At 42.2% G+C, this 25,637-nt stretch overlaps 1 protein-coding gene across 1 annotated transcript in view; it reads left to right on the top strand.

The window, feature by feature from the left end:
* Positions 1-13,188: 13,188 nt before the first annotated feature.
* MYO1H (myosin IH) overlaps positions 13,189-25,637 on the top strand; it is a 190,911-nt gene continuing 178,462 nt past the window's right edge. Inside the window, exon 1 of the mRNA XM_077295901.1 lies at positions 13,189-13,253. Coding sequence (XP_077152016.1) covers positions 13,242-13,253 — 12 coding nt within the window. The 5' untranslated portion in view covers positions 13,189-13,241. The remainder of the gene's footprint in view (positions 13,254-25,637) is intronic.

The raw sequence follows: 25,637 nt of genomic DNA, 5'->3' as shown, positions 1-25,637 counted from the left end.
ATCCCTGAAGACCTGGCCACTTCTGCAAGTACCTTAATAGTGGGTCCAGTGCCAGATTAAAAAGTATCGGTGAGATTGGGCATCCCTGTCTTGCTCCCCTTTCCAAAATGATTGGAGGAGATAGTAAATTATTTATGGATAGTTTAGTGGTTGCGTTATGTTGTATGATGTGTAGAAATCTAAGAAAAATATCGCCAAAGCCTCTGTGCCTTAAAACCGTGTTCAGAAAGCTCCATGATATTGAGTCAAATGCCTTCTCAGCATCAAGGCTGAGTAGCAGTGAGGGAGGACAGTTTTGTTGTTTAGCAAGAACTGTTGCGGCCACAGCCGTCCTAACTCCCAGGGCAGAGTGGCGGCCTCTTGTAAAACCCAGTTGTGAGGGTATGAGTAAACCTGGTAAAAACTCTTGCAAGCGATCCGCCAGGATTTTAGTGAGTATTTTGTAGTCTACATTTAGTAGGGATATCGGGCGATATGAGCCTACCTCAAGAGGGTCTTTATTTGGCTTGGGTTCCACAGCAACATTTAATCTCACACTTGCTGAACATTTCTAATGGGAACAAGCTACCAGTGGTAGTTTATGGTTAATCGATCCGTTTTTCACGTACTACAAACAATGAAAGCATTCCTGTAAAAACTTGTTCTTCGCCCCTTTTTTGTGTGTAAAATCAGCCCAGCATGGTCTAAAAATAAAAAATAAAAAATAATTTTCTACTAGTGAGTTCACCTTTTTCCATATTCCAGAGAGGACAGGCATATGACCGCTGTAGTCAGTGATTGGCTGTAGCAGTCACGTGACCTATGACCAGAGGATGCAAGGAGGCCAGAGGAACTTTGGACACCACTAGGAGAGGAATCTATGGGTATGTTTGATTTTTTTAAGATCATGCGGGGTTGCTTTTGCACATAGAAAATGGAAGGCCTAACGCCTTTAAGTGAATCCGTCCGCATTTTTGTTATTTAATCAGAGAGCATCATGATGTAGGGCAGAAAACCTGATTGTAGTGATGTATTACTTACTGGGCTGCTTGTTGCAGTTCTAATACAATCAGTGTTTTATCAGTAGGAGATTATCATTAGAGCACTAGTTTTAACATGCCATGTAGTCCTCCTGTTCTGTGTAACTAGGGTTGAGCGACTTTGACTTTTTTAGGGTCGAGTCATGTTTCGCGAAACCCGACTTTTTGAAAAGTCGAGTCGGGCGAAATCGGCCGATTACTGCGAAAAGTCGAGGATCGGCCGGAACACGAAACCCTATGCACGTCAATGGGGATTTTTTTTCTCTCTCTCTCTCTCTCTCTCTCTCTCTCTCTCTCTCTCTCTCCTCCGTCCCAGCACAGAAAATTTTGTTTTACACATTGCAAATCCCTACTGCGCACAAGCGATAAAATGATGATAGGCGTGCACGCCCCTAACCCCTATGTCATCACTCTGCCCACACTCCTTCATTGGCTGAAAAAATGGCGCTAAACGCATCGTACGAAACGCGACTTTGGCGCCAAGATCGCGTACCGCATGGCCGACCCCACACAGGGATCGGGTCGGGTTTCATGAGACGCCGACTTTGCCAAAAGTCGGCGACTTATGAAAATGAACGATCCGTTTCGCTCAACCCTATGTGTAACCACTCCCCTACCACTGATAAGCAGCTACCAATGTACAGTATACACAGCATGCTGCCAATCAGTGGTAGGGATGGGATTATATAGAGCACGGCATTTAGACAACTTCTACATCTGCGTAAGATAAATCAGTGATTTTATAAAAATGACAACAAGGAGCCTAGTAAGTGACACATCACTGGAATCAGGGTTTCTGTCCCTACATCATGCTGCTCCTAGATTACATAACAAACACCTGGTGACTGATTCCCTTTTATTATAAAATGCCACTAAATTTAAAGGGAACCTGTCACCCCCAAAATCAAAGATGAGCTAAGGCCACCGGCATCAGGGGCTTATCTACAGCACTCTGTAATGCTGTAGATAAGCCCCCGATGTATCCTGAAAGATGAGAAAAAGAGGTTAGATTATACTCACCCAGGGGCGGTCCCGCTGCAGTCCGGTCCAATGGGCGTCCGGTCCGGGGCCTCCCATCTTCATACGATGACATCCTCTTCTTGTCTTCACGCTGCGGCTCTGGCACAGGCGTACTTTGTCTGCCCCCAACAGAAGATGGGAGGCCCCAGACCAGACCTACACCCATCGGACCCGGGACCGCCCCTGGGTAAGTATAATCTAACCTCTTTTTCTCATCTTTCAGGATACATCGGGGGCTTATCTACAGCATTACAGAATGCTGTAGATAAGCCCCTGATGCCGGTGGCCTTAGCTCATCTTCGATTTTGGGGGTGACAGGTTCCCTTTAATAATATCATAATATCATAAACACCTCTTGTTTTTTAAATTTTTTTTATGGAACTGGAAAGAGAATTTGTCAAGTAATGACCAAGAAATGTTCAATTCTTCTGCAATAAAATAGACAACAAGAACAAGGTTCTGAATTATTATCGTTTGCTAGTATTGTGAAAATAGATTCCATAGTGATCTAAAAAAAATATATAATGGTTTTGACAATCTTACATAAATGGGACTTTTTTTTTAAAAAGGCATGCTGTTGCTAACTGAGGCAACTGCCTACCTGTTGAACCCGGCGCCGGTCATTAACTGCTCTTACCAGAGATTCAGCTACTCTTCCTGTTGACAGGACAGGACTACTGGTGTCATGCTGATTGACGACTGGTTTCTCCCAATTAGGCAGCGATGAGTCGGCTGTCAATCAGCATGACACCAGTAGTCCTGGATATCCCTTTTAACTATTGGTATGGCTGTATAGAAACTTGTTCCCCAGTAAAAACTATATTTTTTACTGTAGAGAAGTGCACTGGGGGCGTGTCAGTATACTTGGAAGGAGTAGTCCAAATGCACTGACATTCCCCCCATGCACTCACAACCTGATTTGCATATGGAGAGTTCACCCCCAGAAAAAAACTGAGTAGAATGTTAAACCAAGGTTCAAAAACTAAACAAAACCAAAAAAACCTTGTATATTCAGATCCTAGATAAAACCAATTCTTTTATTCGTATCTCTAAAAACATAAGACACTAACAATCAACACACAAGCAACCGTGCTGGACTGAAGCTGCCCCTTACACTGTGTATCCTAAATTGCCCTGCCTTGCAGCGGAGGTTGGCACCCTAGACAAATAAACGAGATAGGCGCCCCCACTCAATGTCGGCTATCCACTATTACTCCTGTCTGTCATCTATATACAATGTGGTGCATTTATGCCATCACTCTGACAGAAATAAGTAAAGGAATATCTTGCCAACTAATATTTCAGGGCATTGATGGCAGCTATACACCAGTGTGATAAGGGTGCAAGACACAATACCATAAAGTGCAATGAACAGTGCTAAACACACACCAAGTACCTCGCTATGACTGCTCCCTGCCAATCTGACTCCTGCCTGCCAGTGGGGGTTGGCACCCTACTGTAAAGCGGATATGGTGCCCCCACTCCACGTCGGCTAGCCCTAAGAGCAAGCCCTACAAGATCTACTAATCACCAAAAGGTGTCTCACACACGATATGGCCCCAACAGCTTTTTTATGGCCAGACACCTAGGCTTCAGGCAGGAGATATGGGTACAGTATTGATGCATAACTGTGACCCCATTCTATAATATGTATATATAACAGTCATAGTAGCCGGGTACTTATCATTTCTGATGTATTCAAACGCCTCGACGCGTTTCACCAATGTGGCTCATCAGGAGGCTTAGATAGACAGATGCTGCATGCTGACTACCCACGTCCCTCACATATATAGACCATGGAAAATAGGCACCACCCCCATCACAACCTCCCAACGATAGAGGTGCGTGTTGAACTATGAAAATGTGGGCCCAGTATGTATTCATCAATGTGTTACTCACTTAATTACTCACTCTGTGATCCATGACCATGCCGCCATTTTCCGACCCTGTAATAGTCAAATAGTGCCATGAGGGCCGGCATCACTAACGTGTGTGTACTGGTGTGTGCGTGGTCCTTCTGCGCATGACCGGATATATTCCGGCTTCCTTATTGTTGAAAATTGAATGCTGTACGCTATTGGGCAAATGCGGAAGTTGTTAACCTCCATTTTTGGGAGGACTCGGCCGTGAATGTAAAATACCTCTGCGCAAATGCGGTAGCCCCTTATTGTTAAAGGTCAGGTGCTAGGAGATACTCCACGCCGATGCGGAAATCTCCCAGCCACCATTTTGCCGGGGATTCCGCCATGACTCTCAGCGCCCACCGGATATACACACGCCACCATATTACCGGAGGCCAGATGCTAAGTAACAGTGCGCATGCTCATTAATATAACGACTACAAATATTATATTATATAACCCAAATAACCGCAGTGCTTTAGAGTTAGGTGCTAAATAACAGTGCGCATGCCCATTATTATGGCGACTGTAATTATTATATGACCTAAATGGCACCAGCGCTTTTGGGTTAGATTATAAATCTTATAATTTGCGCATATACAGACACTCACCATACGGCTAACGATATAGAGCCTAGGAGCTAAGCACAAACCATCTTATTTTTCCTCAAAGATATATCTGTCACACCGTACTAAAGATTGCATAATCAATGTATCACATTTCGAGCATTTTAAATAGTATGTTGTTATTGGATGTTCGCACAACAATATTATAAGGGACCAGTGGGTATTAGAATAGTAGTGGATAAATACAAATAGTAGATATAAAATAATATTCCATAACAATTAATGGATCCCATTAAAGAAATTGGGCAAAAAATGCCTAGCACGGCAAGTAAGATTATAATAATAGTCAAATGATGGCCCCCTCTGCATGGAGATGCTTTAAACAACGGCTCAGTAATGTCTTCATAGAGCTCATATGGACCAAACATCAGGACATACACTACAGAAAACAAGCATATGACATATTCTCATTCAAACCTCTTGGGGTGATACAATTAAAGCGATGGATCCACGCACACTCCTTTTGTAGCAATAATCTATCAAAATTCCCCCCCCCCCGAGGGTTTGAAGTAAATGATTCAATGACACTGAATGAGATTTCATTCACATTACCCTGATGGAACTCATTCATGTGTCTAGCAATTGGAGAGTCACGTCTATGCCTAATATCTCCAATATGCTCGCCCACCCTTCTTCTGAGCTCCCTCCGTGTCTTCCCCACATAATTTTTGGGGCATCCACACGTAGCTACATATACTACGCCACTGGTTTTACAATTTGAGAAATCTCGAAGATAGTATTCCCTACCATCATATGCACTGATGATTGATTTGCAAGGTCGCATGAATTTGCAGTTAACACAGTCCCCACATTTAAAAAAAACACATGTTCTGTGTTCAAGCCACGTGCCCATCGGGGCCGATCTCTTGAAGTGACTGTGTACCAGCCTATCTCTCAAGGAGCGACCCCTCTTATAGGTTATCTGTGGTCGAGGTCCCACAAAATCAACTAAATCAGGGTCAGCTGTAAGGATATCCCAATGTTTATACAGGATTCTCATTACCCTATCATGTTGGCAGTCATACGTGCCAATAATCCTAGTTGTAGTTAGGGCTGCGTCTCATTGTGGCCTCGGGCCTGACTTTGTAGCAGGGAATCCCTGTCCTGCTGAAGGGCATAGTTGAATGCTGTTTCAATAATACCTCTCGGATAACCCCTCTCTGAAAACCTTCTCTTCATATCCACAGCTTGTTTAAGGAAGGCATCCATGTCCGAACAATTCCTCCTGAGTCTCAGAAATTGTCCCTTGGGGATGCCACTTCTCAATGCTTTAGAGTGGTGGCTCTCCCACGTAAGGAGACTATTTGTACTGGTAGGTTTACGAAAAATCTGTGATCCTAAAGAACCATCTACGTTTCTATGGATCTGGACATCCAGGAATGGTAATGTTGTTCGGTCAAGCTCAAAGGTAAATTTCATACCCAAGGTATTATGATTGAGCTCACCCATAAATTCACCAAATTCCTGTTGTGTCCCCTGCCATATAACAAAGACGTCGTCAATAGATCTGTACCACATGTTGACATGCCGATGCCACCATTGTGTGTCATCAGCAAAGACAATGGTTTCCTCCCACCAGCCCAGGAACAGGTTTGCGTAGGACGGGGCGCAGGGACTGCCCATAGCCGTGCCCCTGAGCTGGTGGAAGTACTTCCTGTCAAAAGTAAAAAAATTTTGGGTAAGTGTAAACTGTAATAAGTCCAATACAAATTGGTTATGAGTCTTATGTTGTACTGCTCTAGATTTCAAGAAGTATTCAACCGCTCTTAGACCTAAATCATGTGGTATATTGCTGTACAGACTTTCAACGTCTATAGAGACCAGGAAGGAATCCTCAGTGACATGGATGCCCTCCAATTTTAGAAGGAGATCGGAGGTGTCCCTAATGTACGAAGGGAGGGCTAACACAAACGGGCGTAATATTTCATCAACATAAACACCACAGTTCTGTGTCAAAGAATCTGATCCTGAGACGATTGGACGGCCCTTAAGTGGATCTGTGCCCTTATGCACCTTAGGTAAGGTGTAAAAGGTAGCAATAAGGGGGTATGCTGGCAGAAGGAATTCATATTCATTTTTACAAATGAGTTTCCTCAACAATGCTGTTTCCAGGATAGATTTCAACTCATTTCCAAAGATGGCTGAGGGGTCAGATGGTAGGACTTCATATGTGTCACGATCATTCAGAATGGTATAACACATTTTTGTATATTTGGATTCTGTCATAATTACCAAATTACCCCCTTTATCAGAGGGCTTTATGACCAGGGCACTCTCTTTGGTAAGTTTTAGTAGAGACTCTTGTTCAAACTCGGTCAAATTACACTCCATAGGGCCAGATGGAATCTTACGTAGGTCTCTTTCCACCAGGTTAAGAAAGATATCAATACTTGTAATATCACCCTGTGGGGGCATTTTAGTACTCTTGTTACGTAGATTGGTATGAGGGGTCCCTATGTTACTAGATTCATTCTCCTCCAACAGACCTACTAATGCCCTAAAACTCTCCAAGTCACTACCATCCAGCCCCAGTCTTTCACATTCTGATTGATCATTACGTGCAAAAAAAAATTTCCATCTCAATTTCCTGCAAAACAGGTTGATGTCTTTAGTCCATTCAAAGCTGTTAAATTTATTTGTGGGAACAAAGTTCAAACCTTTCTTTAATACATCATAGTCCTCTCTAGTCAGAGTTCAACCCCACCATTAATAGAGCAAAACACAAGGACAATAAAAATGTTCATCCAGTGTGTCTATCAATAATTTACATGACATTATGGTTAAAGGGAGTCAATCAACTCCAAAATGCATATTAAATGGGATTTACAGTGTTATAGTTGACTTACTGCCTATAACTACTATACCAGCACTGTACCTGTTACTGGGACCGTGCCTGAGAGAAGAACCTGTAATTCATATGCAAATGAGGAGGCTTCTGTGCACCCTTGGTGTGGCCAAGAGCTTGGTGCCCAAATTATGCCTTGTCATTTGTATAGTGGGGCCCTTACCCCGCTTCTGGTTGACAGTGCTCGTTTCCCAGAATGAGCACTGTCTAAACACTGAAGGTGTGTGTGCGTCCGCGCACGTTCTCTTCCCTGTTCCCTATCCTCTGCCACCACTCGCTAAGCTAATACACTTGGAAGTGCAAAATGTGGCATCAGAAGCACCGGCAGCATTCAGACAGTACTCACTTTGGGAAGCCAGCAGCGTCAATCAGACTCTGGGAAAGGGCCCCCTTATGCAAATGAGGAGGCATAATGCTGAACCACATGCTTGGCCACACCAAGGGTGCACAGAAGCCTCCTCATTTGCATTTGAATTAAAAGTTATTTTCTAAAGCACTTTACCAGTACCAAATACAGTACTAATATGGTTATAGGGGCTAAGCCCCCTACAATACTGTATAGCCCTTTTAATATGCAATTTAGGGGATGATGAACTGTGTTTACGTTTCTTAAGTACAAATTGTAATACTCTGTGCTCTCCCTATTTTGGTTTTTATACTCTTTCTTCAGTTACTTCAGAAGCCACCTTTTCTCATGGTGCTCACATTTAAGCTAGTTTATGGTTATATTTCGTAATCCTTGCTCATTTGACAACAGAGGTATCATCTCTGCATCATTATATTATTATTATTATTATTATGCTAGCTTACATAATGCTAACATATTCCGCAGCGCTTTACAGACATTTTCATCACTGTCCCCATTGTGACTCACAATCTACATTCCATATCAGTATGTCTTTGGAGTTTTATATTAATGTGAAAATGCTTTAAAAAGTTGGAAATTAAAACTTTTTGCACAATGTGATTGATTGTAAGAATGAAGAATCCAATTGGTGACGTAGGGAACTTGTATGATGTATGGCCTGAGACAGAGTAATTGTATTTGTCCATGAAATATTAAACTGATGCCTTGTAAGCATGAAGTCCGTTGCTTGTTTTGTTTCTGCTTCCTAAAACTTTGATGCAGTTCTCAAACAAAGGCATGGCAAGTGATATTGGATGTCGAGTAATATACATTATTAACTTAAGAAAAAAACCTAAACCCTTATCCACTGACCCATTTCCCACACACGCTTCTGTATACTTTGCAGAAAATCTTCTGCATAAACATAAAATCTCCTGTTAATTACTAATTGACAAATTTGGTTGGATAATGGGCACCGTTCGTTATAGCCTCATGTGTGTTTGAGGTACAGTAACTTTATTTCTCCTTCTATGAGTTATTTAGGGGGAATATATGTTAGCTTTATTTTAGTTTTTGGAATCATTAGGGTATATACAGTTTGTTTTCTTGAGATATATTATACTTGACTGGAAAATCACAGAGCTATGGCATGACTAATAGCTTTAAGGAAATTCCACTCATTTTTCAAAAGTGGTCAGAGGGAATGGATCATTTTAAAATAAATATCGCTTTCAGTGGAAAGTGGCCACAGTGGTCTGGTGACTATAAGGACAGGATATCTGGATCAGAGAGGAAAGTAAAACTTATGTTGACTTCCTTTTGGCTCCTTTTAAAGAAGGTGTGAAAGATCCCCTTAACACAAGACAAAATGGAATTTCAGTCACACTATCGCCCAAATCAAGTCTGTGGCAACCATCTGAATAGTGACTCTCCAGAAAGTTTTATCTTTTGTTGGTATCTTCAGTAGTGTTGAGCATTCCGATGCTGCAAGTATCGGGTATCGGCCGATACTTGCTGTATCGGAATTCCGATACCGGGATTCCGATACTCTTGTGGTATCGGGTATCGGGTATCGGAACAACATTAATGTTAAAATGTGTAAAATAGAGAATTAAAATAAAAAATATCGCTATACTCACCTGTCCGACGCAGCCGGGACCTCAGCGCAGGAACCGGCAGCGTTGTTTGTTTAAAATTCCCGCTTTTACATGGTTACGCGAAGTCCCGGCTTGTGATTGGTCAGGGCGGCCATGTTGCCGGGCCGCGGACCAATCACAGCAAGCCGTGACGAAAATACGTCACGGCTTGCTGTGATTGGTCCGCGTCCCGGCAACATGGCCGCCATTAACCAATCACAAGCCGTGACGTCACGGGAGGCTGGAAACGCGCTCATTTTAAAAAGGGCGCGTGTCCAGCCTCCCGTGACGTCACGGCTTGTGATTGGTTGCGTCGCGGTCAACCAATCACAAGCCGGGAGGCTGGACACGCGCCCATTTCAAAATGAGCGCGTCCAGCCTCCCGGCTTGTGATTGGTTGATCGCGGCGCAACCAATCACAAGCCGTGATGTCACGGGAGGCTGGACACGCGCCCATTTCAAAATGAGCGCGTCCAGCCTCCCGGCTTGTGATTGGTTGATCGCGGCGCAACCAATCACAAGCCGTGACGTCACGGGAGGCTGGACACGCGCCCATTTTAAAATGAGCGCGTGTCCAGCCTCCCGTGACGTCCCGGCTTGTGATTGGTCAGGGCGGCCATATTGCCGGGACGCGGACCAATCACAGCAAGCCGTGACGTAATTTCGTCACGGCTTGCTGTGATTGGTCCGCGTCCCGGCAACATGGCCGACCTGACCAATCACAAGCCGGGAATTCACGTAACCAAGTAATAGCGCGATTTTTAAACAAACAACGCTGCCGGTTCCCTCGCTGAAGTCCCGGCTGCGTCGGACAGGTGAGTATAGCAATATTTTTTATTTTAATTCTTTCTTTTACACATTTATATGGTTCCCAGGGCCTGAAGGAGAGTTTCCTCTCCTTCAGACCCTGGGAACCATCAGGAATACCGTCCGATACATGAGTCCCATTGACTTGCATTGGGATCGGGTATCGGTATCGGATTGGATTCCGATACTGTGACGGTATCGGCCGATACTTTCCGATACCGATACTTTCAAGTATCGGACGGTATCGCTCAACACTAATCTTCAGCCTTTTACAATTTCTTGTTTTTTCATCGTATACACATATCTTGGCATTGGCCTTCTTCCTCTTCCTTCTTTAACTTTTCTAAACATCATTGTCTTTTGTTGTCTTCCCAACATATGCTCTTACTAATATAATCATAATCTGTTTTTCTGTAATACTTTGTTTTCCTAGCAGACTATCTTCTCAAAAGGCTTTTGAGGCCTGCTCTTACATCATTGTTATACTTTATCAACATCAGTAGCTGAGGGATTGTGAAAGAACTGAAGATATTTTGGAGGCATAAAAAGAGGATAGGCAACCTTTATTATGTCTATTAACTCTAAAGGTACCGTTACACTAAGCGACGCTCCAGCGATATAGACAATGATCCGACCTAAACTAGATCGCTGCAGCGTCGTTGTTTAGGTCGTTGTAGAGATGTCAAACACAGCAGCTCCAGAACGATGCAGGAGCGATCCAGTGACGTAACGGCGACTCACTTATCGTTCACGCTCCATGTAAAAACATTGCTGACATCTTTGCTTTTGCTGTGAAACATGACGATACACGCCGATCTAGCGACCAAATAAAGTGCCAGACTTCTAGCTCCGACCAGCGATATAACAGCGGGATCCAGATCGCTGCTGCGTGTCAAACTCAACGAGATCGCTAACCAGGACGCTGCAACGTCACGGATCATTCTCGTTCTTGTTGGAAAGTTGTTTAGTGTGAAGGTACCTTAAGGGTTTATAAATTTACATTGTATTGTAGAGTGTACAGCTTTTTATGTAATATTGTAACTTAAAATGGTTATCATGGAAAGAAAGATGATTATCTAATTAAAAAAGACACTATTATAAATAAATTGATAAATACTTTTAATTATTTGTTTCCGCTAGTTTTGACTAGGGGCAATCATAAGATTTTTCAAAGTGGCTGCTCTCACATTTATGAACACAAAACCCATCCTAAACTTACAGCTAAGTAGGTTGTGTAAGGAGAAAATGCTTTAACAATTCCACTGGCCCTAAGGTATGAAAAAAGACAGGATAAGGCTACGTTCACATTTGCGGTCAGCGCCGCAGCGTCGGGCGCCGCAGCGGCGCCGCATGCGTCATGCGCCCCTATACTTAACATGGGGGCGCATGGACATGCGTTGTGCTGCGTTTTGCGCCGCATGGCCGCAAGCGTTGGACGCAAGAAACGCATCAAGTTGCATTTTTTTTGCGTCCAACTTTCGGCCAAAAACGACGCATGCGGCGCAAAACGCAGCGTTTTAGCGTGCGTTTTGCCGCGTTTTTGTTTGCGTTGTGCGCTGCGGCGCCGACGCTGCGGCGCACAACGCAAATGTGAACGTAGCCTAAAACATGTGTATATCAAAGTTGAGAACATCTCAGCTGAAGCACAGGCAACTGGGTCAGAAGTTATGAAAAGAGAGGTAGAGGGACGAGACAAGATGCAGGCTGTTGGAGATGTTTTCTTACAGAGTGTAAGTGCTGCTCTGCTGCAGGTATACTTTCTTTTAGAAAAAAATATCACCCAGAGCTTTCATCTCATTGTGTCCATACTTGAATAATTTTCAACCTATATGTCTGTGCTTCAACTGAGCTTTTAGCTCATCTATGATAAACACACAACCTACTGGTGATGAGCAAATGTGCTCTGATAAGGTGTCCAAGCATGCTAGTGTGCTAACCAAATGTCTTGGCATGCTCGAAAAATATGTTCCAGTCCCCGTGGATGCATGTCTCCATGCTGTTAGACAGCCGCAATACATGCAGGGATTGCCTAACAAACAGTCAATTCCTGCATGTGCTGCAACTGTCAATCAGCCACTAGACATTCAGTCGTGGGGACGGAAACATATTTTTCGTAATAGTACATGTAAATAACACTGGATACCTAGTCACCACTATTCTGATCAAAAGAGCATAAAAGTCTTCCCACCGCGACAAGGTGTACCCAATCAGGATGGACCCTAACTCTTATAGCTCACCTCACTACATGTCAGCAGACCTCACAACAGTTTGGGCACAGAGCAGGAACAGACCTGACTGTTTTAAACCTGTCCGTGGAAAGCTATATAGACAAGATGCACAGCCCAAAAAGGAAGCGCCTCGCCCCAATATGTACAAAGCAGAAGTAAATTGTTAAAAGCTTTTATCTTTTTTTAAATAAATGATATAGATATGTATATAATTTGTTGAAAATGTGTTTGTTTTTCAGTTAAGATTTTCTGTAAGGATTCTGTATGTCATATTTTGATGTCAAATTTTTTCTTATAGCCATCATAAGGTGTTTATATTTAATTGCAAAATCTATATGGGAAACTTTCTATATCATACTGAGCTGCGATAGAAAAAAATGATTTCTTTAGCTGGTTAAATCAATAATACCCTATATTCAGATAATGTGTACATAGTAAATATTAATTATTATATGAAATATTAACTCTTGTGCTGGTTATTTTCTTTTAGAATATGATCCTCTTGCGACATAATCCTATTGAGGTGGCAAGTATTTTTTTTCCTTTCCAAACTAGATTAATTACTCTGTAATGAAACAGGCCTAATGAAGGATCAAGAGTGGTTGAAACTCAATCGAGAAGAAGGTAGAGTTACTGCTTCTTATCTACATAGCAGTCAGGCTAGCTTTATAGAAGGATGTAGCCACAGGCTGAGCCTCTGTCTGAGTGTGAATTATTAAGGAATCTTCCTGAGACAGTGCTCCTACATCATGCACTGACTGCAAACCTGTATGGTAAAGACTATATTGGATCTATCTACTTGAGGAGCCGGAATGGAGAAACAGGTAATCCTAATAGTCATTTTGGTTTTACAGTGTTATGGCAACCACAAGAAATTACAGTATATTATGAGATTTTGCATTATTGTAGGTTTTCTTTGATAGTTCATTGATAAACTAAATGTCCATATAGAATTTACTTCTAGCGTATACTTAATAAGGAGAGAAAGTAGAATCTAGAAATAGATATGTTGCCGTTTCCAGTAACTGATGCCCTAACACCACTGATGGTACTTGGGCAGGAGTTACAGCTACTACACAACATACTGTAATTACGGCAGGCTTAAACTTGGCAGCCTTACCCGTCTCTGGCTTGTCTTTATTTAAAAATATTTCAATGTATATTAAGACGTTCTCTATTTTCCCAAGTTTTAATTTATCTCACTATTCGACAACTTTGTAATACTCACATAGATATTCAGAAGATGTGTTTAGGGTCTACACCAGTGTTTCCCAAACTCCAGTCCACACGGACCCCACGGGTCATGTTTTCAGGATTTCCTTAGTTTTGTGCAAGTAGTGGAAGTATCATCAAGGCATCAGGAATTGTCTCAACTGTGCAACACTATGGAAATCCTGAAAACATGACCCGTGGGGGTCCGTGAGGACTGGAGTTTGGGAAACATTAGTCTACACAGTCTACTGTATGCTCACGTATGTATGCTCAATTCACAATGATTTGGAAACAAAAGTCATAAAGTTACACCCCGGTTATGACAAAATATATTCAGTGGCAAACCAATCCTTCTTCTTGGTCATTCATCCTGATTCCGGGAATAACATGTATCAACCAATATGATTGCCTGTTTGAATTTAATATTATCTGCATTGTAAGAATATATTTCTTTGTACTGCAATATTGTGTTCACATAGTTGATCAGTATTACTTTACCGTACTGTTATATGGCCATCTGTATAAAATGATTTATTGTACACTTATGTATGTTCTCCCTGTGTTTGCCTGGGTTTCCACTGGTTTCCTCCCACACTCCACAGACAAACTGGTAGGGAATTTAGATTGTGAGCCCCATTGGGGACAGTGATGATGATGTTTGCAAAGTGCTGCTGAATAAAATAGTGCTATATAACCAAAGCATAATAAATAAATAATAATAATAATAGTAGAAAACAATTGATATTCTATTTACGGTTGCATGAAAAATGCCCACAGGAATAAAACCCACAGTCATGAATGTAAAATGCTGCGGAATATATTCGCGCTATAGAAATAAAAATTAATATTATTATTATTATGAATTCCCACCGGAAAGTTACCCACACGGAAAATTGCCCACATGGATAATTGCCCACACATGGACAAAATAACAATTTGTTAAAAGAGTTTATTATAAAGAGGGCTAAGGCTGTTTTCACACATGGAAAATTGGGCACATACCAGTATAACTGGGGTAACGCTGTACAAAGGAATGATATAACATATTACAGGTGGGGGGGGATTGATAATAACATTATGTTGGTACAGCCAGGGCACATTGTACACAGTCTTTAATAACATAATACAGGTCGGAGGGGTGAAAATAACGTACTCAGTACAGCCGGGGACACAATGTACACATGCTCCAAGCGGTATAACATAGCAAAGGTAGTTGTGTGATAATAACGTTATATCGGTACAGCCTACGTCACACTGTACACAGGCTCCAGAGTGATAAAACATATTACAGATTGGGGGGAGGTGATAACGTTATATCGGTACAGCCAGCGTCACACTGTACACAGGCTCTGAACGATATAACATATTACAGGTGGGGGGGATTGATAATAACATTATATCGATACAACCAGGGCACACTGTACAGTCTTCAGAGAGACATAACATAATACAGGTTGTAGGGGTGATAATAACGTATCAGTACAACTGGGGACACAATGTACACAGGCTTCAAGCAATATAGCATATTACAGGTAGTTGTGTGATAACGTTATATCGGTACAGCCTACGTCACACTGTACACAGACTCTGGAGCAATATAAGATATTACAGGTCGGGAAAGGGGTGTTAACGTTATATTGGTATAGCTGGGGTCACAGTGTACAGAGACTCTGGGGCAATATAACATATTACAGGTTGGGGGCAGGTAATAATAAGGTTATATCTGTACAGCTGGAGTCACACTGTACACAGGCTCTGGATCGATATAACATATTACAGGTGGGGGGTGGTGGTGATAACTATTGTTATTTTGTCCATGTGGGCAATTTTCTGTGCTGACAATTTTCTGTGTGCGCAACTTTCTGTTTGGGCAACTTTCCTTGTGGGCAGACATGGCTGTGGGCTATTTTTCTTTGGGCATTTTTCCTGTGGGCATTTTTTCTGGTCACCTCTATTTAACGCCATTATGTAACACTGAATTGAATTACTAGCACAAGCATGACAATATTTATTAACATTGTAGTGTTTTTCCATATGGAAAATCTCTTCCGCTGTTCAGAATATTGTTCATTTTGTGTTACATGTAATTTATTTAATAGCTGAATAAATGCTGTTATGTAGAACAAAACCTTATGGGTGTACCAAACTTCTGTATATTGGAACTAGTATTATCTAGACTTGATGAAAAGTTTGAGTGCTTCCGCTGTGCACAGGGCCGGTTTTGGTGTTCATGCTGCCCTATGCACTCTGAGTTGTGATTCCCCATGCTGATAAGTCAGACCAAAAGTTCCCATACCCTTTAGATAGTAGTTAAAGTTCCCCATGCTCACCAGACAAATGTCGGCCAAACTTGCTGGTATCAGCGGATTCGGCTGACAGTGTAAGAGAGCCTGCAGACAATTGTACAAGAAATCACCTGAGTTCCATCCAGAAAACTTGGATGATTTTTTTCTAATTTTCATCAGATTTTAATCCATGTGCCATTTGTGTGTCTGTTTTTTATGTCCGTGGGCGATCCGTTTTTATACAACTACTTTAAAACACGTCCATGATCACATACAGTTTCCTGGGTTTATAATAGAAATCTATCCATAAAAATTGGATGCCACTTGGATATTCTGTGTGGGATTAGATTTTTTTCTTACACCCATAGACTTCAATGTGTGAGTCTCATCCAAGACTCGGTAGAAAGTAGTGGACGCTGCGATTTTTTTTTCTCCGAGAAAAAAATTGTTCATCTTAACAGCCCTATTGAATAACACTGATCAATGTGCTGTCTGTGTGGAATCTGCATAAAAATCAGCCAGCACATGGGCGATTTAAACGCTTGTCTGCATGAGCCCAAAGTCGAAATCCACAAATGTGTATGAGTGTTAAAATCCAAGAGAAACAGACCAATTTTTCCTCAGGTGTCACCCTAGGTGTATCTATTTGTTTCTGTCTGTGGAGGTGTCCATGCTTTCAAGCTAATAAAAAAAGCATTTGGGAGTTCATGGTTTTGCTCAAGTTTATCACGTGTCTGACGGATCCCCATAAACTTGAATGACAGAGTCTGATTCGCAAATAGGATCAGAATGAGACCGGCGCTGAGTAACCGGGATCTCACTATCAAATCCATGGTTTTAACGATGTGTATACATCCATTCTACTGTACGAGACAAAGTGCTGTCCAAGGTAAAAATAGAAATTGGAGAGCACTTGGATGTGAATTAGCCTAAGGGCACAGTCAGATGGCCGTATAACACGGATGACGAGCACATTGTAGTGTACGGACTGGCCGGCAGCCCCCTGACCCGAGCGTGATAGCTGCATAGAAAGACATACTTTGTTTTGGAAAATTCGTATTACCTAGTTTTCTTAAGACTTCATTGATAAAGTCATGTGCAGGTTACATGCCCTGTTATTGTGTTTCCACTGTGGAAAAGCACAAAAGCATTTATCTGTGGAATTTCCTCATCAAATTACTTCTATGGGTAAAATCTGCAAGTAAAACTCATATTTATCGCAAGAGAAATCGACATGTTGCAGATTAGAAAAGTTCACCACATAAAATTTTCGGCTAAGTAAAAAAAAGCACAGTGGGCATGAGATTTCTATACATCCCTTACAAGAAATGCTCACCTGGGGAACTTAGCCTACTATGTAAGGGGCCCCTGACAGATGATTGTGGCGCTCCTCGGCAACCTGACACCATAGGCTCCCGCCGTGGGATGCCTAGTGGCAAATATGGCCCTGGCTGTTCACCTAGCCTGCTAAGCCATTTTCACAAATCGCACTTTCATGCTATGTCCTGACTGATGTCCTAGACTCAGAAACCTGTAAGTATATATGAGGATTGAAGTCTGGTTTGGAGATCCAGGGACGATCCCGACATTGCTTAGACAAATGAAATTTTAGCCATTCTCCTTTGACCTCTCCATAAACATGCATGCTAAACTCGGTCAGAAGTGCATGTTTATTTCAATATAGGCAAGAAGATTAGCAGCTGGCAGAGATTAGCTCTCAGGAAGAAAAAGGATTGGGCATGGTGAAATCCAACTTATTTGATATTTGTTTTGCCATCAAGCCACCCCATATTCATTAGATGGACAGCTGAGAAAATTGGCCATATCCATATGGTTGGCCGTCTCTACAATATTTTCATTGCATGATACACTAGTCAGCTTTTCTGTAAATAGCAGGAGCCCAGAGAAGTTTGTCTTTGCATTCATAGACTTAAATCGTGTAGGTTAATGGTTCAACTATTATATGAATAAAGGTTTTCTTAAATTTTGAGTTCAATATTCTATATAGCGTCCCTAGATTGAGGTTTTCCCATTATCCCACCATCTCCCATCTAGCTTTAAAATGTTCCCAGGACTGGTATTTTTATTCTGCAGTGGCAGAGAGCACCATTGGATTGATACATTTTGGCGCCCGAAAGGGTGTTCTTTTAATGAACGTTTTCACCTGTCTCTTTTCGTTAAACTTGGTAGAGGAGAGGTTTAGTGGAAGAGTGGGAGACGAGAGAGGGAGGGAATACCATTAGCAGGTGGAATAGCTTGTCCCATGTATTGAACTGTCTCTCTCTCTGCCTGTGTCTTCACCAAATAAGAAGGGAAGGCTCCTAACAATTCTCTATTGTTTCCCATCATCTTGAAATGAGTGTCAGATCACACAGGGGGTGCTTTGACCGTTAACTGCACAAATTCGCCCTCCCTCCCCACCTTGTGAAGGGCGGGCTCTCCATCTTGGACTTTCTCAGATTAGACAGCGAGAGTTAGGGAAAAAGAAGCAGTCTTGATCCTATAGAATGGGCTTACCCTGAGTCTTTGTCCGCAGACTGCCCAGTGTGAAATCCACAGCGACATTAAATGTTTTCTAATGAATAATTACTCAAAGGGAATTCAGCAATATATGTGTAATGGATTGTACAGCGTTAAAACGTTTTATACGGAGTACAAAAAATGTTATCCGTCACAAGCATGGTAATTGTTGTGGGGGAGCTTTTGTAATGGAGTGAGGGAGGGGGCTGTGGACCTGAAAAGCTGATCTGATGGTTTGACATTCCAAAACAAGAATCAAAGACAGGCTTTGGCAGTAAAGTGGGATTTCAAGAGGGCAGTCAGAAAACCCGTCCTGCATTTTGAGCTGCGAGGAATGAATGATTTCCCTCTTTCTTTATAAGTCATCATACTAGTTCCCAGTGCTTCTGAGGGCTAAAATATATTGTAGGTTTAGTGCGACCACTCGTTTTCTCTTATAAGCAGATTAGCAGTTTGTTGTTTTTTTTTAAATGCACTGAGATTAATGGGCGTGCAGAATAGTGAAATACAGCAGGTTCTAATTAGAATTGCGGCCCATTCTGCAAAGCAATATGATACAAATTACTCTTTTGGAGATTTCAGATGTTGAGCTGGGTTCCTAGCAACCTATAAAACTCGCTCTGCATAATCATAATCTACATGAAGCATCAGAGTTTTGAAGAAGCTGAAAAAAAAACATTTTAGTAGATTAAAATTTTCAAAAGACTTTTTGCATATACAGACAACTGCATGCATGACTTTGTGCATATAATTCTTAGTATGAATCCACTTAGAACATGTGAATATACAGAATAACCCTCGAAGAAAAGTATTGTAAAACAAGAGGTGTAAAGCCAGGTTGTGCTCTCTCTTTGGAATAGCAAAGTATTAGCGGCATTCAAGTTTACATTTAAAATAAGTAGTCAAGTGGTGCATGATCCATGGATATATATGGTCTTTGGATGCTCTATGGACATAGCATATGTGAGAGAAAGCAAAAAATGGGTTTATGAACACATTCATAATGTATGAATTCTCAACATATGAAAATTTACAGCCAAAGATGCAGCACTACACAGCAGATAATTAAATGTGGGCACCTGGGGTACCAGCAGATGAAACACTAGAAGTAATAAAATGGTTACATAATGGCACCGGTAAAGAGGTAGAAGAATGAGAAATGCTGTAGGTGCAGAGGGTGCTGGAAAAGTGTGTTTGCAGAACAAGTCATGATCGGGAAAGGTTGTCATAACGGAGGAGTGAGAGTGATGGACTCCAATTGACTCCAATTAGAGAAGATGTGACCTTTGAGTTACAGTATTTAGCTGCACTGTATTCACTTCTATGGTTGGCAGAACACCTTTGTAGACCTGATATCTACTCATCAGTGATCTCTGTGTGGTGATACTATTGGTAGTGTTGAGCATTCCGATACTGCAAATATCGGGTATCGGCCGATATTCGCTGTATCGGAATTCCGATACCGAGTTCCGATATTTTTGTGATATCGGAAATCGGAATCGGAAGTTCCTATAAGTTCTTAGGCGTGTGCGGTGCATATGGTTCCCAGGGTCTGGAGGAGAGGAGACTCTCCTTCAGGCCCTGGGATCCATATTCATGTAAAAAATAAAGAATAAAAATAAAAAATATGGATATACTCACCCCTCCGACGGACCCTGGACCTCAGCGGTGCAAGTGTCTGCCTCCGTTCCTAAGAATGCAGTGAGTGAAGGACCTTCGATGATGTCGCAGTCACATGAGCGGTCACGCGACCAATCACAAGTCCGCGACGTCATCGCAGGTCCTACACTCACTGCATTCTTAGGAACGGAGGCTACCGGCAGCCTGTGAAAAAGCTGAAGATTGGACCTGCCATCAGGAAAATGATAAAGATAATACCTAAGAGTTTGCCAAGGTTTGGACTGTTGTGAATTTACCTTTTGGCTCCCTCTAGTGGCTACTAGTGTTTTTACTCTGGGTATGTCTATCATCCCTTGTATGCTCACCTGGGTCGTTAGGTCAGGGGTGTTGCTATATTAGCTCCCTGGACCTTCAGTTCAATGCCTGGCAACGTTGATATCAGAGCTAATCTGTAGTGCTCTTGTCTACTGATCCTGGTTCCTGCTTGATTAAGCTAAGTCTGCTTTCTTGCTTTTTGCTATTGTTTTTGTTTGCATTTTTGTCCAGCTTGTACATAATCTGTATCCTATCCTTGCTGGAAGCTCTAGGGAGGCTGGAGTTCTCCCCCCGGGCCGTTAGACGGTTCGGGGGTTCTTGAATCTCCAGTGTGGATTTTTGTAGGGTTTTTGTTGACCATATAAGTTATCTTACTACATTCTGCTATTAGTGAGTGGGCCTCTCTTTGCTAAACCTAGTTCATCTCTGTGTTTGTCATTTCCTCTTACCTCACCGTTATTATTTGTGGGGGGCTTGTATCCAACCTTTGGGGTCTATTCTCTGGAGGCAAGAGAGGTCTTTGTTTTCCTCTTCTAGGGGTAGTTAGTCCTCCGGCTGGCGCGAGACATCTAGCGACCAACGTAGGCATGTTCCCCGGCTACTTCTAGTGTTGGCGTTAGGAGTAGATATATGGTCAACCCAGTTACCACTGCCCTATGAGCTGGATTTTTGTACTTCGCAGACTTGCTGATATCTCTGAGACCCTCGCCATTGGGGTCATAACATTGGACTACCTCTTGAAGCTCATCAAAAGAATGCCAAGAGCGTCCAAAGCAGTCATCAAAGCAAAAGGTGGCTACTTTGAAGAACCTGGAATATAAGACATAATTTCAGTTGTTTCACACTATTTTGTTAAGTATATAATTCCACATGTGTTAATTCATAGTTTTGATGCCTTCAGTGTGAATGTACAATTTTCATAGTCATGAAATTACAGAAAAATCTTTAAATGTGTCCAAACTTTAGGTCTGTACTGTATGCTTCTTACAAAGCCACTCCCTCGCTTGGGATCATTATTATGCTGAAAGACCCATCCACATTTTATCTTCAATGCCGTTGCTGATGGAAGGAGGTTTGCACTCAAAATCTCACGATGCATGGCCCCATTCATTCTTTCATGTACACGAATCAGTCATCCTGGTCCCTTTGCAGAGAAACCTAAAGCATGATGTTACCACCCCCATGCTTCACAGTAGATATGGTGTTCTTTGGATGCATCTCCGCATTCTGTCTCCTCCAAACATGATGAGTTTTGTTTCTATCAAACAGTTCTACTTTGGTTTCATCAGACCATATGACATTCTCCCAATACTTTTCTGGATAATCCAAATGCTCTCTAGCAAGTTCAGATGGGCCCAGACATGTACTGGCTTAAGCAGGGGGACACGTCTGGCACTGCAGGATCTGAGTCCCTGGCGGCGTAGTGTGTTACTGATGGTAGCCTTTGTTACGGTGGTCCGAGCTCTATGCAGGTCATTCACTAGGTCCCCCTGTGTGATTCTGGGATTTTTGCTCACCTTTCTTGTGATCATTTTGACCCCATGGGGTGAGAACTTGCGTGGAGCCCCAGATCGAGGGAGATTATCAGTGGTCTTGCTTGTCTTCCAATGTCTTATTATTGCTCCCAAAGTTGATTTCATCACACCAAGCTGCTTGCCTATTGCAGATTCAGTCTTCCAAGCCTGATGCAGGGCTACAATTTTGTTTCTGGTGTCCTTCGACATCTCTGTGGTCTTCACCATAGTGGAGTTTGGAGTGTGACTGTTTGAGGTTGTGGTCAGGTGTCTTTTATACTGATAACAAGTTCAAACATGTGCCATTACTATAGGTAATGAGTGGAGGACAGAGGATCCTCTTAAAGAAGAAGTTACAGGTCTGTGAGAGCCAGAAATCTTGCATGTTTTTAGGTGACCAAATACTTATTTTCCACCATAATTTGCAAAATAAATCTTGCAAAATCAGACAAGGTGATTTTCTGGATTTGTTTTCTCATTTTGACTTTCATAGTTGTGTTCTACCTATGGTGTCAATTACAGGCCTCTCTCATCTTTTTAAGTGGGAGAACTTGCACAATTGGTGGCTGACGAAATACTTTTTTTCCCCACTATAGCAGAGTCTGTTCGGATGATTGATACACTGTCGGGGCATTTTTCTCCTATAAATCGGATCAAACAGTAGAGTAAGTTCAGTTCAATGCTAATGACAAACTCAAAAAAATGCGATGAGCCGACTGACTAGATATTTCCCCAGAGATGACAGAGGTAGCTAGTATTTAGAACTGATTTTACTGGAGGTAATCTGGTAGATAACTATATACAGTTGTGAGGCAAACAGGTCAGCCTGTTCCTTACAGAGGAACATTTGCAGACAGGCAGTTTCTCAGTGTGATATTGGCTGCTTTCAGGTTCTCTCTCTATGGAGACCCTCACTCATTTACACCTCAGTGGCTGAGCTGTTTTCTTCCCTCTGAGGTGACTTGCCCTCCCAGAAATGCAGTGAAAAGCCTCTCACAATGGCAGCTGTCCACTGACTGCCTTCCCTTCTATCTCCCTGTGGCAGGGCTCAGATCCCTGTAGAGACCTGTCTCCTGTCAGAGTCTCACATACCAGTCCTTGCTGCCATCACCATCCTTTTCTGACTGACTCAAATCTTACCTCCTCATAACTGTTAGCTCCTCCCCATAACATGTTACTTTCCGAGAAGCAGTCATTGGTTGAGTGCACTGTCAATACTCCTTCCCATAAAACTCACTAATGTAAATTTTCCGATGTTGTCCATGTAAGAAAATTCACATTTAAGTAATACAAGAAAAGAAATGGGAATACTATAGGAAAAACCACATACATTGAAAATGCAGAAATAACGTAATAACAAAAATACTTCTATCTTAGAAACTTTAGGTGATATGTCAAAACTAAGCATATTTTTGGAATCAGCACATCAAACTCCATAAAACAGTCATATTAACTTTGCTGATGATTTTTTTGTGTTGACCAGTGTAATTCAATAATGACTGCAGTAGTCATTAAATGGGGCATTTTGTGCTGAATTTGTGGAAAGCACTTGGTATATTCTTTGTGTTGAGGTATGTAAACTGTTGTTTCATTGGAAACAGCAGAATGTTGGTAAGTTTTTATTCTAAACCTTATTTGCAATTACTGTAGGTGGAATAATGTTGATTGTAACTGAACATTGTCCCTTAGACCCTGGTCCTGGAGCTTCGGGACAAGGCTGTTGTAGGGTATAGTACTGAATGCCTTCTCAAATCAGGATATAGTACATCAGCTTCATCACCAATATCCATATATATGTATACAGAACTGTGCCAAAGTTTTAGTCAATTGTGGGGGAAAATGCTGCAAAGTAAGAATGCTTAGTGGATATGATGATATGGCTCCTACAGAGCCCAGATCTCAAAGTTGTCAAGTCCGTGTGGGATAACATGAAGAAACAGAAGGATTTGTGCAAGTCTACATACACAGAAAATCGGTGGTTAATTCTCCAGGATGTTTAGAAGAACCTCCCCAACAAGTTCCTTTAAAAACTGTGTGCATGTGTACCTAGAAGAATTGATCATTTGACGCTATTTTGAAGGCAAATGGTGGTCTCACCAAATATTGATTTGATTTCTCCTTTGTGCATTCACTTTACATTGAGTTAATTGATAAACATAAACTATTACCATAACTCTTCTAGTTTTTAAAGCATTCTTACTTGGCAGCATTGTTTCCACACCTTCCTAAAACTTTTGCACATTGCTGCATACATTGCATTTCAGGGCTGTCACTAGTAATTTCGGGGCCCCATACTGGCAAAATATAGTGATCACTGGTGACATTATACACAGGAGCTCTGTATATAGTGTAAAGGTAATACAGTGATCACCAGTAACATTATACACAGGATCTCTGTATACAGTGTCAGTGCACAGATAATATAGTGCTCACTGGTGACATACACAGGAGCTCTGTACAGAGTATACAGTGTATAGTGTCAGTGTACAGGTAACACACTGACTCACCAGTGACATCTCTAGCTGAAGTCCTTCATCTTTGCTTTTCTTTTTCATGCAGCGCAGACCGCCATCACTTCTTCCAGCCAGGACTCATCTCTGCATAAAATAACACACTTACCTAGAGCACGGCTTCCAGATCACATTCCCCTCTTTTTCCCTTTCTTCTACACTACACATCTGAATATAGATATGCACCCACCATTAATACATAATTGGTTATTATGCAACCCACCATTCCAAATATAAATTATAATACGCCACTGAGCCCTTTCTAGCTATACATATCCACTTTCCCCACCTAATAAATATATAACTTATTTAGCACCTGTACTCTTTCCCCCAATTCATTACCAGTCACTGCATACTCAACACCCCCACTATGTACCTCCCGCTCCACCAACTCATTATATTTACATGCCCTTTCCACCCTAATTCATTATCATGTCTTCTCTCTCCCACCATATATTCATTATCAACAGCTCTACCCCCACATTCAATATATAATTTATTCCACCACCCTCAAAATTCATTATTATTTGTTCTCTCCCGATCATCTTTTGCTCTCCCCACCCCCCACCTTCAATTCAATTGCTGTCCCTCTTCCCTTACTCTCAATTCATCATTTGCAGTCTCCCGTCCCCTCCCCCACTTCATCATGTGCAGTCCCCCTCCCCCCACTTTATGTGCAGTCACCTTGCCCCACTTCATCATGTGCTGTCCCCTTTACCCCCACTTCATCATGTGCAGTCCCCCTTTAACCCTTTCCCCACATCATGTGCAGTCCCCCTTTATTTAACCCCTCCACATCATCATGTGCAGTACCCCTTTAACCCCCCTCCCCACATCATCATGTGCAGTCCCCCTTACTCCTTTCCCATCATGTGCAATTCCTCCTCCTCCCCTCACATCATGTGCAGTCCCCCTTTAACCCCCCTCCCCACATCATTATGTGCAGTCCCCCTTACTCCTTCCCCATCATCATGTGCAATTCCTCCTCCTCCCCTCACATCATCATGTGCAGTCTCCCATCCCCTCCCCCACTTCATCATGTGCAGTCTCCCTCTCCCCAGTTCATCATGTGCAGTCCCCTTCCCCCCACTTCAACATGTGCAGTCCCCTTTACCCCCACTTCATTATGTGCAGTCCCTTTACCCCCACTTCATCATGTGGAGTCCCCTTTACCCCATGTCATCGTTTGCAGTTCCTTTTAATCCTCCACTTCATGTGCAGTCCCCCTTTAA

The sequence above is a fragment of the Ranitomeya variabilis genome, chromosome 1 (assembly GCF_051348905.1).
Source record: "Ranitomeya variabilis isolate aRanVar5 chromosome 1, aRanVar5.hap1, whole genome shotgun sequence".
NCBI lineage: Eukaryota > Metazoa > Chordata > Amphibia > Anura > Dendrobatidae > Ranitomeya > Ranitomeya variabilis.
Note: the sequence above shows the minus strand (reverse complement) of the source record. Positions and strands in the feature narration are given on the sequence as shown.